General features: G+C 35.2%; 1 protein-coding gene across 1 annotated transcript in view; it reads left to right on the plus strand.

Moving 5' to 3' along the window:
- The first annotated feature begins 455 nt into the window (after window positions 1-455).
- Window positions 456-13,845, plus strand: part of LOC134855066 (uncharacterized) — a 30,410-nt gene continuing 17,020 nt past the window's right edge. Inside the window, exons 1-2 of the mRNA XM_063871446.1 lie at window positions 456-480; window positions 8,268-8,562. Of these exons, the coding sequence (XP_063727516.1) occupies window positions 8,461-8,562 (102 nt within the window). The 5' untranslated portion in view covers window positions 456-480; window positions 8,268-8,460. The remainder of the gene's footprint in view (window positions 481-8,267; window positions 8,563-13,845) is intronic.

Here is a 13,845-nt window from a genome sequence, read left to right on the forward strand (position 1 = left end):
CGAGGTATATTGTTTCTGTCCAGTCTGGAATTGTATCACTGAACCAATCAGTTTATCCCGATTTTCCAAGAGTCTTTAACTGGTTCTCGCAAACAGAGAGACATTTGGTTGTTTATCAAACAATGATTGACTACTGGGAAAATCTTCATCCAAAATTCAGTCAACCTTTCTTTTCTTTAAACCTTTGAATCAATATCCAGTCAACCTTTCTTGCCATATAGTAACACAAAAAGCTACCCTCATACCAATTCAAACCATAGATTCAGAAACAATTTCTCCTTATTAGTTTTCCTGTATTGTTACCCAAGCGTTTGCTGCGAAGAAATTAGTCGACAATCAAACTTTGGTTGAGTTTTTAGCTGTTAAGCGGGACGGGACAATTATTGCAAGTTTGCCAGAACTGATTTAAACCCTCTTCTAAAGCTTGAATTTTTCTATAATTTCTGTAGCACCCATAGCATCAGTCCGGCAACAGTTTCGGTGAGAACAACCTATTTTTAAAAAAAGATCAATTGAAGTCAGCGTTTGCTGAATTTGCTTGTATTGGCGCATTGTACCAGAAGTCTTGATCATTGACTACGCAACTTTAGTCAGCCTCGACTTGTAGCTGGTGCTAATCTAGAAAAAAAACTATATTTTCACCCTTAGCCTAGTAGAAAACTTCAGAGGTGCCTATTTGCTAATTTGAACAACCTTCAGTCCGATGAAACCGTCGCTTGAAAGGAATTAGAATAGTTTTGACAATCCACATATCTTTTTACGATTACATTAATCACGTCAGAACAGAATTTTTTTTTCATTGTTTTTTTCTCACCAAAACTCTTCAACTTCCTTAGTGCTGAAAATATCAGGTGAAGACTTTTTCCGCACACAAAAAACGACGTTTTAAGGGCAACCCTGAACATCGTAGGACGAATGGAAAATTGTCACACTCTGAATGATCGGCGTTTTCAGCAGCTACTGAAAAAAATCCCAATTGGTTTTTTATAAGAATTTTCAAAATATTCCTGTATCTATCAATTGACACCATGTTCGAGATCTTCGGTATTGTTTGAAAGAAATAACAATTTTTTAAATCTGCCCATATCTCATGAAATGCCCTGTAAAATAACGAAATGGATAGAATTTTTTAAATGAAAGTTATTATCTGGTTGCTACTAAGTTATTATGTGAAAATGTGAAGTTTTAAAAAATGTGAAATTTGTCCATACATTACACCAGACATAATCAAAATTGATCTAGAGCAACGAAGAGTGGTCAAAACTGTGTAAACTGAACGTAATATGACAAACCATAAAAAATGAAATCAAAGAGAGTCGAGGTTTGGAACTTTGTTTGATGAAACAACTTTCCAGAAAAACTCGAATAGTTTTATTTGCATGTAAACCAAATAACCAAAGTAGTCAAAACATTGATCCCAATTGCTCACTGTTTTCGATCCCCAAAAACTATACATTTAAATTACAGCCAATCTTTAATTCGAAAAATTTGATTAAAAAAATAAATAAAAGTTTTCCCGCTAGTTGCTGGTTAAACTCGTAACAGCAAACCAAAGTCGGTAATCTCAGAAATTTTGATAGTGAGTGACCCCAATATCTTTAAGACAGTTTCGATCATTGTTCAAACAGTTCGGTTGACAGTAAATTACAACACTTATTTCATAAAAACATAAGCGATTTTGTGATATGTGATCCATGTTAAAAAACGCATCCAAGATGAATCAATTATCGTTTCATCTGTTAATTGAATCAGCTTGTGTACTTTTTTTACCTTGTGAAACCTCCTAGGAGCTATCTTTTAGGCAAAATGGTTAACTCGACTTCGAAATTCTGGAGTTCATCTTCTGACCCGTTCTTTTTTCTTGAAGTGACTGCATTTGTCGAGTTTGTACTTCAATTTTGTTGTTATTTTGTATGATGTGAATTGACTTCTACAACAGATTGCCTGACTTTCAGGTTAAAATACCATCTCATCTGCTCACGGTAACACTTCGTAAATTTTACCCAATATCATTTTGACTCTGTAACCTGTTTTTCATCAATTTCTCACCGTATCGCACTGTAAATCTGCAAGGTTTTGTTGAAATACTTTTGATCCTTATTTGTCAATTACCCAAAAAAAACGCAATTTCTGAAATCTTGAAAGTTCGCTGATAAACTTCAGAAATTGGATTCTTTAGCTAACTTTAGCTAACTATATCAGTAAACAAAACGTTAAAACTGGCCATTGGAATCAATTGGTTGGAAGATTTTGATCCGACGTGGGCTACATCGAAACAAATTTGCTTGCTTCCTTCTCAGAAGTAAGTGTTTCCACAAAAAAACGCATCAGTGATCGAAAAACGTTTTCAACTCTTTAGGTTTCATAAATTCTAGTAGCAAAAATTTGAGAGAACTTGCTGAAAAATATATCCACAAAGAAGCAAGAAACTTGAAATAGCTAAGCCGAAATGTGAAGTAGAGAAAAACATAGCGATACAGATATGAGTCGAAAACAGCAGGAAGCTGATAAGATTCGTTGTCAAAAGGTACCTCAGAGAAAAAGATCAAAAATCCACGGAAAGCTGGCACAAACAAAATGAGGAGACTACTTGATAAAAGGTGAGTTGCCGAGAGAAGAAATGATTAGCAGCATGACCTGTTTTTGCTAAACTTCTACGGATTTTGAGACTCGAGTTTGTCAATAGCAAACATCAATGCAAAAATGGAAACGGAAAAAAATCTCAACCAAACCTAATCCTAATACCATCCTAATTAACAGCCTTTTAATCATCTAATTTAAAAATCTCCGGCTTTACAGTATAAACTTCAAACTGCACCGGATTTTTTCATTTTTTTGAGATCATACAATACGCTATTGGATGCGCTAGTTCCAATGACAGTTTAAAAAGCCACGTTTTTGTTCAAAATTTGGTCGGAATAAACCGTCGATCCAGCTGCAGCTAGCGTGATGGCTCAAACGCCGAAAGTTTTTCCTTGAAAAGAGAGAAGGCACGGTTTTTTTATTTTTTTTTCCAGCCTGGAACTTATTCACTGAACCAGTCAATTTTAGGCCCAATTCATCATTTTTTTTTAAAAACCTTAAGCTGCTTCTCGCACACAGCGAAACTTATTCATCAAATTTTGAGTGACTAGTGGGAAAATCTTGATACAACAACCAGTAAACCTTTTTTTTTCTTTTATATGCGAGGTAGTAACTCAAACAGCGGCCATTAAAACTATTCAAACAATAATTTCGGAAACCAACTCTTTTTATTAGTTACCATGTACCGTCTACCGTTAGCCGAGCATTAGCTGCGAAGAATTTAGTCGCTATGTAACTTTCGGCTGAATTGTTAGCTGTTAAGCGAGATAACAACATCATTTTAAGTTGGCCCAAATCGATTTCAACCCTCTTGCAAGGCTTGTCTTTTTTTGATCGTTTCTGCAACAGCATCCATAGCTGCAGTCCGGTAACAGTTTCTATGAAAAACTTCTTTTTGGAAAAACACTCAACATTTTAAATTGAAATCAGCTGTTGCTGAGTTTTCTTGAATTGGTGCACTTTACCAGAAAGCCGTGAGAACAATAAAACACAAATTTGAGAGACGCTTTTTTGCCCAACCAAGCGCGGAACAAACTATCTTTCAAAACACGAGATTAGCCTTGGTTGTTAAACAACGCACTTTAAATAATTAAATTGAAATTTTTTTGAGCTAAGACTAGTTAAAAAGAAAGTTCAATTAAAAATAATTAAAACACTCAGCTAAACTACATTTAGTTTATAAGTGCTTCAGGGTCGAATAGTGCGGGGTGCTAAGATACACCCAAGTGACGGGTTGGTTCTCTTTATCGATGGTTAGGGCTTGAGTTTGGTGTCCGATGTTGTTCCCAGACAAGTCGACTCATGTTCGCCTAGTTTGTCATCCGAGCTTTCAATGAGGCTTGTAAAATCAGTTTCGTTCAACTTTGAAGGAAGTTGATTGATGCCAAGCGGCTGGAGTTATGTCGGGTTAAGGACTCAAAAAACTTGGATTGGTGGCTACTTTTTTCATAAGTGAAAAAACGTTTTGCTTTAGCAATCCCGGAGACCAGCGCTTGAAACGCTATGAGCTGGTTTTTGGAACCTAATCTAAACTACATTTCATTATTCATAATTTAGATATCTTACCACTGTAAAGTATTTAATATTAACCAATCACAATCCATCTAACTAACAATCCACTTATTTGTAAGTGCTGAAATTACTTGTAATTTCAGCACCAGAGAGATTTGAATTTAACTTAGAAATTAGTTGCCTCTCCCGAGTACTTCAGCAGCCGCAACAATACCAGTATACTCTAGATCTATTGAGCCTAGCAGAGACTAGTTAAACACCCTGAGACTAGTAGTTATAAGAGTAAGATTAGGATCGGTATTAGACTAAGAAGTTGCACGAATCTATCCGGCCGAAAATAAGATAGCGTGACGAGCAGACGGTGTACCCTATCCGAAATTACTCTATGAGATAAGCCACCCACACTTAACTCATCTGGTGCGACCATAAGTCTCGAACAAGACCTTAAAAAACAAATTAGCTTAGAACTAATAAAAATTAGATTAGAAATAGACAAAAACATTTTCAAAATGTTATACGATAATAATTTAATTGAATGGTCTCTACGACTCAATAGATCAAAACCGCTATTCCGAACAATACAAGAACGACCACGTATTGGAAACAGACCTCGGACAAGAGACGACATACGACTACGAAGAAACTTACCAGATAGTTTCATAATAGTACGGCAAAAGCCACAACAAACTTTTAAATTTAGATTATTAATGGCAATGAATTTAGTTTTTCATTCGCAAACATAAAGTTCTTGAAGTAAAATCTTCAATGCATCTACCAGGCGCTAAATAAATTATTAATGTTCAATAACGATTGATAAAAACATCTCTAATCGTTTCTTTCTCTGCAGTGCTATATAAAACATATTCAAAAAATAATTTATTCAAAATAAAAATAAAAATTAGTAGCATGACAACAAATTGTTAGTAAATATAAATCACCTTGTTGTTCCAGCTTCATCACCTAAACATAACAGCAATCATAAGTCAATTAACATCATCAAAACTAAAATTCACAAATTGTTGTTTGAAATTATAAACTTTATATACTTTAAACTTAAAATCCAAAACTAGATCATCAAGGCTTATCCTTGGATGTAAATTAATTTTCTATTCTTAGTTTTATTCTTGATCATCAAGGCTTATCCTTGGATCAAAGAACAGTTTTGTTCTCCTTCACCCACTTATAAAGTGTTTAACGACCTCAAACGTCGATTCACTATCCAACCTTTTCAAAAGACCCAGGACTAATAGAAGTTTTTCAAACACTAACCATTTAAATTAGGCTAAACAGTGAAGAACTTCGGTTATTCATCCTTCACTTGACCCCTCCTCTCATACGACCAAGGATAATCATAGACTTAGTAAGTTTAAAATAGTACCTAACGAACTACTTGCGTTCTAATTATACCTGAACCTTGTGGATCGATTTACTATTGTCCAACCCTTGTGAACACAATCACTACCCCTCAGTATGATTAAGTAAGTTAACACCTTAGCTTATACCAGCCACGAGAAAGTAATAATCATTCCTCGGAATCGATATACTTTTCTCTCCAACCCTGAAAAAAAAGACCCAGGCTAAGCTAACCAAAAAATCGTAAGGACTAACAGTCTAGGAAATTAAAATCACTTACAAACAACTTTGCATCCATCACGCTAAACCTTATGTCATTAAAAAATCTAGGAAATGAAATAAGGTGTTAACTTACTTAATCATACTGAGGGGTAGTGATTGTGTTCACAAGGGTTGGACAATAGTAAATCGATCCACAAGGTTCAGGTATAATTAGAACGCAAGTAGTTCGTTAGGTACTATTTTAAACTTACTAAGTCTATGATTATCCTTGGTCGTATGAGAGGAGGGGTCAAGTGAAGGATGAATAACCGAAGTTCTTCACTGTTTAGCCTAATTTAAATGGTTAGTGTTTGAAAAACTTCTATTAGTCCTGGGTCTTTTGAAAAGGTTGGATAGGCCTCAATAGATCAAAACCGCTATTCCGAACAATACAAGAACGACCACGTATTGGAAACAGACCTCGGACAAGAGACGACATACGACTACGAAGAAACTTACCAGATAGTTTCATAATAGTACGGCAAAAGCCACAACAAACTTTTAAATTTAGATTATTAATGGCAATGAATTTAGTTTTTCATTCGCAAACATAAAGTTCTTGAAGTAAAATCTTCAATGCATCTACCAGGCGCTAAATAAATTATTAATGTTCAATAACGATTGATAAAAACATCTCCAATCGTTTCTTTCTCTGCAGTGCTATATAAAACATATTCAAAAAATAATTTATTCAAAATAAAAATAAAAATTAGTAGCATGACAATAAATTGTTAGTAAAAACAAATCACCTTGTTGTTCCAGCTTCATCACCTAAACATAACAGCAATCATAAGTCAATTAACATCATCAAAACTAAAATTCACAAATTGTTGTTTGAAATTATAAATTTTATATACTTTAAACTTAAAATCCAAAACTAGATGATCAAGGCTTATCCTTGGATGTAAATTAATTTTCTATTCTTAGTTTTATTCTTGATCATCAAAGCTTATCCTTGGATCAAAGAACAGTTTTGTTCTCCTTCACCCACTTATAACGTGTTTAACGACCTCAAACGTCGGTTCACTATCCAACCTTTTCAAAAGACCCAGGACTAATAGAAATGTCCTGTATGTATGTATGTATGTCCTGTAATAGAAAAGGACCCATGTATGTATGTATGTTTGTATGCATGTTTGTATGTATGTATGTATGTATGTACAATTGTATGTATGTATGTATGTATGTATGTATGTTTGTTTGTATGTATGTATGTATGTTTGTATGTGTGTATGTGTGTATCTATCTATGAATGTATATCTGTATGTATGTATGTGTTCATTTATATATTTATGTATGAATGTATGTATCCTTGCATGTATTTAAGTATATATAAAGATATATGTAAGTATATATGTATCTATGATGTATTTATGTATGTATGAATTTATGTATATATGTATATATTGTGGGTATGGTTAAATGTATGCAAGTGTGTTTGTATGTTTTGTATATGTATGTATGTATGTATGTATGTATGTACGTATGCATGTATATTTTTTTTTGAGGACTAATTTTTTGAAATGGCCTCGAGAAATTTTTTGACCATACCGCTACTTATTTTTCGACCCTGCAACGACTGTTTTTTTTTTCGATAGTGACTGGGGCCTTTTTTATCTTGCCTGGATTATTTTTATGACCATACCGCAACTGATTTTTTGACCATGCAACAGTTTTCTACGCGACCACGCTGCATCTAACTTTTCTACCATTCCAATAAAACTATTTTGTCGCCGCAGCTAGTTTTTCAACCATGCCGCGACTATTTTTTCGATCTCGGCCACAGAGTTACGCTATTTCCAGCCTCAATCTGCGACTGCTTTTTCGAACATCGCGACCGAGATGGCCGTATTTTGAGAATTTGCCCTCGACTTAAAACCTGACTATGGTTTTTTGACCGCGGAGCACACATCAGCCCGACAAGAAAAAATGAAAATTAGGTTGCGTACTTCAACCCTGGCAGTCACGATTCAACCGATGCGACCAAAAACCACAAAAATAACTAAACGAAACTGGGTTTAAATAATTAGGACTAATGGAAATTGCTCTCAAAGTCAGCGTTTTTGTAAGCACTGATGATTTCTAGTAGTTTGCAATTGAGATGTGACCTATAAAGTCGCATTTCAAGCAAGTAGAAAAAGAATTATGAAGAAACTGACGTTTCAGTACCTTATGGCGTTGCGGTGATGCCCAGTAAAAATTTAAATGCGGGTTCAAATTGCTCGTGAACTGTAATTCGCAACAAGATGCAACTTAATTTGCTCATCATGATTAAGTGAGCTCTCATTCAAATTTACAAATTAACCTCCGGCTTAGGCCTGTTGCTGATTGACTAGGAAAAGACAATTTGCTAACACACTTTCAAAATAGTCTACCGGAATTGCTTAGAATGCTATAACAAAAAAGTATTATTAAACAATGCCTATAATTTTTCTTCATGTTAGATTTGATCAACATAGATGAAAAACGGAACTGGTTTTCTAATTTAGTTCAATAAACTCTTTGAAATTACAACTTTAATTTATATAACGGGATTAAGTACACTTTTGCGTTTAAAGGCGGGTGAGAGAAAGAGAAGCCCTCTCCCAAAAACCAACCACCAACAGCTCTCATTCTGGTGCATCCGGACCAAACAGAGCTGTCACAGAAGCATATGAGTGCATTCTTTGTGCGGAGACGTTTCAGCAACCCAAGTTGTTTCCCTGTGGCCACACATTTTGTGGACCTCCACGCAAATGTATTTCAAGTTTGATGAATATGGACAATCCCAAATGTCCAGTTTGTCAGGCGGATATCGGCCACTTGGTCATCGCGAATCTCGCGTCTAATTACACTGTCATGGCTATGATTGAGGTATGTAGAGTTTGTTTATTCAGGTAAAAAGTACAGAGCGTTTTTGCGATTTTTGTCTAGGATTACCCCGTAGTAGTAGATGCTGGAGCTGATAAGGGGGGGGGGGGGTTTGCCTGCTGACCCCCATGTATCAAAATAGGGAATAGAGCATCCGGTCAGCAGGCTATGTATTAAGGTTGGGTATAGAGTCTACAATGTATTAAGATAGGGAATACCGATTGAAAGGTTTTATGGTTTGTGTGATGGTAAGATAATGGTAAAAAAAGCGTAATTTTTTGGTTTTTGTCTAGTTTTTTTGCAGCAGAAACAGATGTAATAGGTTAGCTATTATTTGACCTAATTTATTAAATAATCTTACTTTCTATCTAATTGAAACGATAATTTTACTTTGATGATGATGATGATGATGATGATGATGATGATGATGATGATGATAATGATGATGATGATGATGAAGATGATGATGATGATGATGATGGTGATGATGATGATGATGATGATGATGATGATGATGATGATGATGGAACAATGAAACAATGCTGAAACCTACAGAGACCTCTAAAAAAATCAAATTTTTTGAGAAAAAAAATTAAATAACAAAAAAAGTATATAAATCACTGCATTGTATCACAAGTTTACCGCAACATTTTACATTTTAACATCATAAAGCCAATATAATACAACATCATGAATAAATTTACTTGATCAGATCAGTTCTTATAAGTTCAGTGGTTTTGTATGAATTCCATCATCTTGTACTTGTCTTTTTGGATAAAAATAGCTTAGTCCTTTCTTTGTCTGTTCATATGTGGCCACCATATGATTTATAGTTCTGAATCCTCTGTTAGTAGATGTAAGATTAATTGCTTCATCAAGCACTCTCCTATACTTTGCTAAAGGTCCATCTCCAGAGTCTTCTAGAACCCGCTTATTCAATCCTTTGCTGCTAAATTTGAATTTGTCTGACTTGTTTTTCATAGCAGCAATATGTCTTGATACATAAACAGAGCATTTCTGTGCACTTAAATTCTTCTTTGAAAAGTCCCGGCTCCCGCTTATCATGTTTTTTATGGATACTACCACACGTTATGGATACTACCACCAAAGTGAGTCTGTGTCCATCTCCAACTCTTCAAATTTATATACATCACAGAACTTGTCAAAGAAGTTGTAGTAGAGTTCCAACATTCTCAGCTTTGCATACTGAAATATGAAAAAACCAACGATGATGGGTTCTCTATGTTCAATGGTTGATTTCAACAACTCCACCTCATACAAGTTTTTTTCAACTGTATTCAATCTTTTGAACAATGGTTCATTGATTGCCTTGTGAGTTTTTTCATCGTTCAGATACTTCGTGATTGTATGCATGGATCTATCCATGATCTGATATCCATAGGAGGAATTGCCCAAGAGCTTCATTGTTTCTGCTACAACTCCTGATAGAGGGTTTTCATTTCCTTCTCTTCTTGCATCAACCACCGATTGAACGAAATTATTGAAACACTTCCGAGGAGAATATTCAACAAAACGATAAATTTTGGTGCATTGCAAGCCAAGTTCCAAATAAAAGTTGAAGAAAGGAGTTATAACTGTTCCATTTTCTAGGTTGAAGCTAGATATAAGCATTCTCTGTGGATGTTTCAACATTTCATTTTCAATAGCATAATTCTTCATATAGTCACCAATATCGTTTCTTCCAACCTCAGTGTTTTTGAAAATTGGAGGAAAATTCGCAAATTTCGATTTCAGTTCATCTGGAACAACTAAGTCACACTGAACGTAGCCAAGAACAGATCCATTTTTAAATTTTTGCTAGAAGTGAGTCTGTAGAAAGAGGTCTTTTATAGGGAAAGTGGGTTCGAACATGATTTTTGATCTTGTCATTGGTTTTGAAATTTTGCCACCACTCACACTCCCACATTTCTTCCACTTTGTATCCTTTCTCTTTAATGTATTCTCGTCGCATATCATCCATTTCTCTCTTCTTGTTTCCTCGCTCAATCTCCTGTTCTGTTAACGAGGGACAAGCTTCTTGACAAGAACAAAAGTGATAGTACCATCCCATTGCCTCGAATACTGTTTTACAGTGATCACAATAACCGTCTACATTAAAACAGTCAATTTTCTTCTGTTTTCCAGATATAAAAAAGCTCTCAATTTTACATTCTGGTCTTGATTCTTGATAGAAAGACATGATCATAATCTCAAAGTTGCGAGTTCGATTATGTCTAGCCTTAAATTTCTGCATATCAGTGTCAAACTCCCATCTCGTATACAGTCCTGTTGGCATATCTTGACACATTGCGTAGGGGTAAAGCTGGCTCGCATCAATTCCAACGATTGACTTATAAATATTTGATGAATCTCTGATAAATGTTTGGTCTACAACAGCTTTTCGAGTGAACACAATCGAAGGCCCACCGGTCATGTCTTCTCGTATTTTTTCACAAATCTTTATCACTTTCGCAAAATGGATAAAACTTGTAATTTGTAGATTTGTGTAGACATATGTTTGCTAGATTTGGAAGTGTACATCCAAGTTTCAACATATCTATCCCTTTGTTATGATAAAATTGAATCATTTTTTGCATTGCTTCCAGGGTTGGAACTACGTCTTTGTTGTTGTACTACTGCAAAAAGTCTTTGAACACAGTCATTCCGTTTTTCTGCCAAGCTTGTTGTAAGTAACTGTAATTATCTAGTCCAGATGGGGGTACAGTCTTGATTTGAAGCTTTTTCAGTGCTTGCTGTTCATCAAGTCCACTCTTCCTCAGTTTTTCATAATCAGTAAAGTCTTTGTCTAGAGGATTGTTGTTTCTAAGTTTACTGAAAAATGCTTCATATGGGGGCAGTCCTGGAAAATCAAGTTTGTCGGGGTTGTCAAACCACTCATAAGGAAAGAATCCTTTTGTTTCACTAGCTTTATAAGCTTTGAGAAATGAGTCCAGAGTTGTTGCTCCACCCAGAAATTTCATAATGCCAGATCAAATTTAAGTCATATCTACCACTGTTAAATCTAAAAACAGGTAAAGTATTTATATATCTCTCCAGATGTTGTTTCAAATCGATGAGTTGATTTTTCTGAATTCGCAAGAATTGTGTTGACATATCTGTTTCTTCCGAATCTTCAATACATTCGTCTTCGTACTCAAATTTGTTACTTGAAAAGTTTTTACCACGTTCGTTCAGCTGATCAAAGATCTTTCTCATTCTTTCATTCACAGCTACTTCACTCTCTTGAAACTTTTTTCTCATTTCTAGCTTACTTTGTTCAGCCAACAGCTCGAGTTTGCTTACAAAATCAATAATCAAGTTCTGTGGATCCTTGTTATACAAAAAGATGGGTTCATCAATCAGATTTGATGATATAGAGACTGAAATGGGGACATGTTTTCCAATCCTAGTAGTAGTCTGCGTCTCTTTTAGTTCCTCTGTAGGAACACAAATCGATTCAAAATCGAAAATTCCTAGGTTATTAATTGAATCCTTCTAGCTTTACAAACAAGGCTCATAGACGTTCTTTGGGTAAATATGTTTCACTCGATCCTTGCATCTCAGAAGATGTCGAAAATTGTCGGATTTATTAAAAAAAGTGTTACAACTAGGGCATCGAAAGCACTTGAAGAATCTATCTATATCATTTGTATGAATAATTTGATTGTTAAATCTCAGTAGCTTAACTGTTTTATCGAATCTTCCGATACTTCTTCGAGCTAGTTCTCCTACATTTTCTCCTTCTTGGATATCGAAATCGTATATAGAAATGTTTCTTTGCACAATTTCCTCGACAACAGGTAAGTCTTCTACAGAAACTCCACGAAAATTTTTAGGATCATAACCAGATTTTGATATAAACTCTGTAAAGTATCTGGAAGTGTGAGAGTCGAGATCTTTGTGTCCGTTCATGTACACTGCCAATGCGCGGAAAAGAAACAAATGATCTTTGTAAGGTTCCTTGTCCTTGTTAGATAAAAGACAGTTAACAGAATGGTTTTTCAGTAGAGGTTCGGTTAAGACAGAGTCTGGACATCCCATTGGGATGTTTTTCATCAAAGCAGCAAAAATTGTAACGTTATTAATCAACTTAAATCGCCACTTTGTGTTCTAGCGTTCTTGGGTACATTGCTCCACAATATCAAATTTATCTACTTTTCCTTGGATTGTTATCAAATCCGCTTTCGTACAAAGTAAGTGGGATTTTTCAAACAGAGTATTGTTTTCATGGGCGTAGAAATATCGATATTCACCAGTCACAATATTTCGAGGACAAAAACCAGAGCAATATTGATTTTTGCGGCAGAGTCGAGCTTGTTGAAGACTTCTTCAAGTTTCTCGCTGATAATTTTAGTATCTAACTTGGACATTTGGAAGTTAAATACCTTATTTCTCCCATTTTCCATCTCCGTATCCACTAGAAAATGTTGACAAGCACTAAGTTCCTCCTTCAGCTTTTCACCATCTTCCCCCTCATCCTCCACAATCTTGTTCAAGTCGGCTACCGTATCACTTGGCTTCCGTTGTTTCGCTTCATGTTCTTTTCTCCCATGTTGCTGGAGAGAGTAGTAACTGGGGAACTCTTGTTCACAAGAAAGACAAACCGTCGACTGCTTCGAGCTTAATTGACCATGCTTCTTAGCCATATGATAGCTCATTTCTTGTCGATTATAAGTAAAATACTTATAATCAGGGCAAGAAATAACTCCTTTAGAACAATTTTTTTGATGTCTAGCAGCATTGGATCTCCTGTATTCCCGACCACAGTCCTCACATTTGACTTTCTCGTGTCGGTTAAGGGCAGGCATTATCTAAACATAATTGGGACTTTAGAAATGTTCCAAAATTAAAAGTTTAAAGTACCAATTGAATGAAAATATTTACTTTTCGTGAAGTAACGAACTGTAAAGTTTGAAATAAGATTCAATTAACTGTTTCTGATTGGCATACAAAATGAATGATTTAACCCAATAAAATAAGCGTATTTATACTAACAGTGACGCCTACGCAATTATTCTTTTACGGTTATGACGTCAACCTTTGATTAGAGAATAGAAGTGACGTCACCACCTACGCAATTTTCCTTTTATGGTAATGACGTCATTCTTTGAATAGAAGTGACGTCACGACCTACGCAATTTTCCTTTTATGGTAATGACGTCATTCTTTGATTAGAAGTGACGTCACCACCTACGCAATGTTCCTTTTATGATAATGACGTCATTCTATAAATAGAAGTGACGTCAACACCCACGCAATTTTCCTTTTATGGTTTTATGGCAATGA

Source organism: Symsagittifera roscoffensis, chromosome 10, assembly GCF_963678635.1.
Source record: "Symsagittifera roscoffensis chromosome 10, txSymRosc1.1, whole genome shotgun sequence".
NCBI classification, from domain to species: domain Eukaryota; kingdom Metazoa; phylum Xenacoelomorpha; order Acoela; family Convolutidae; genus Symsagittifera; species Symsagittifera roscoffensis.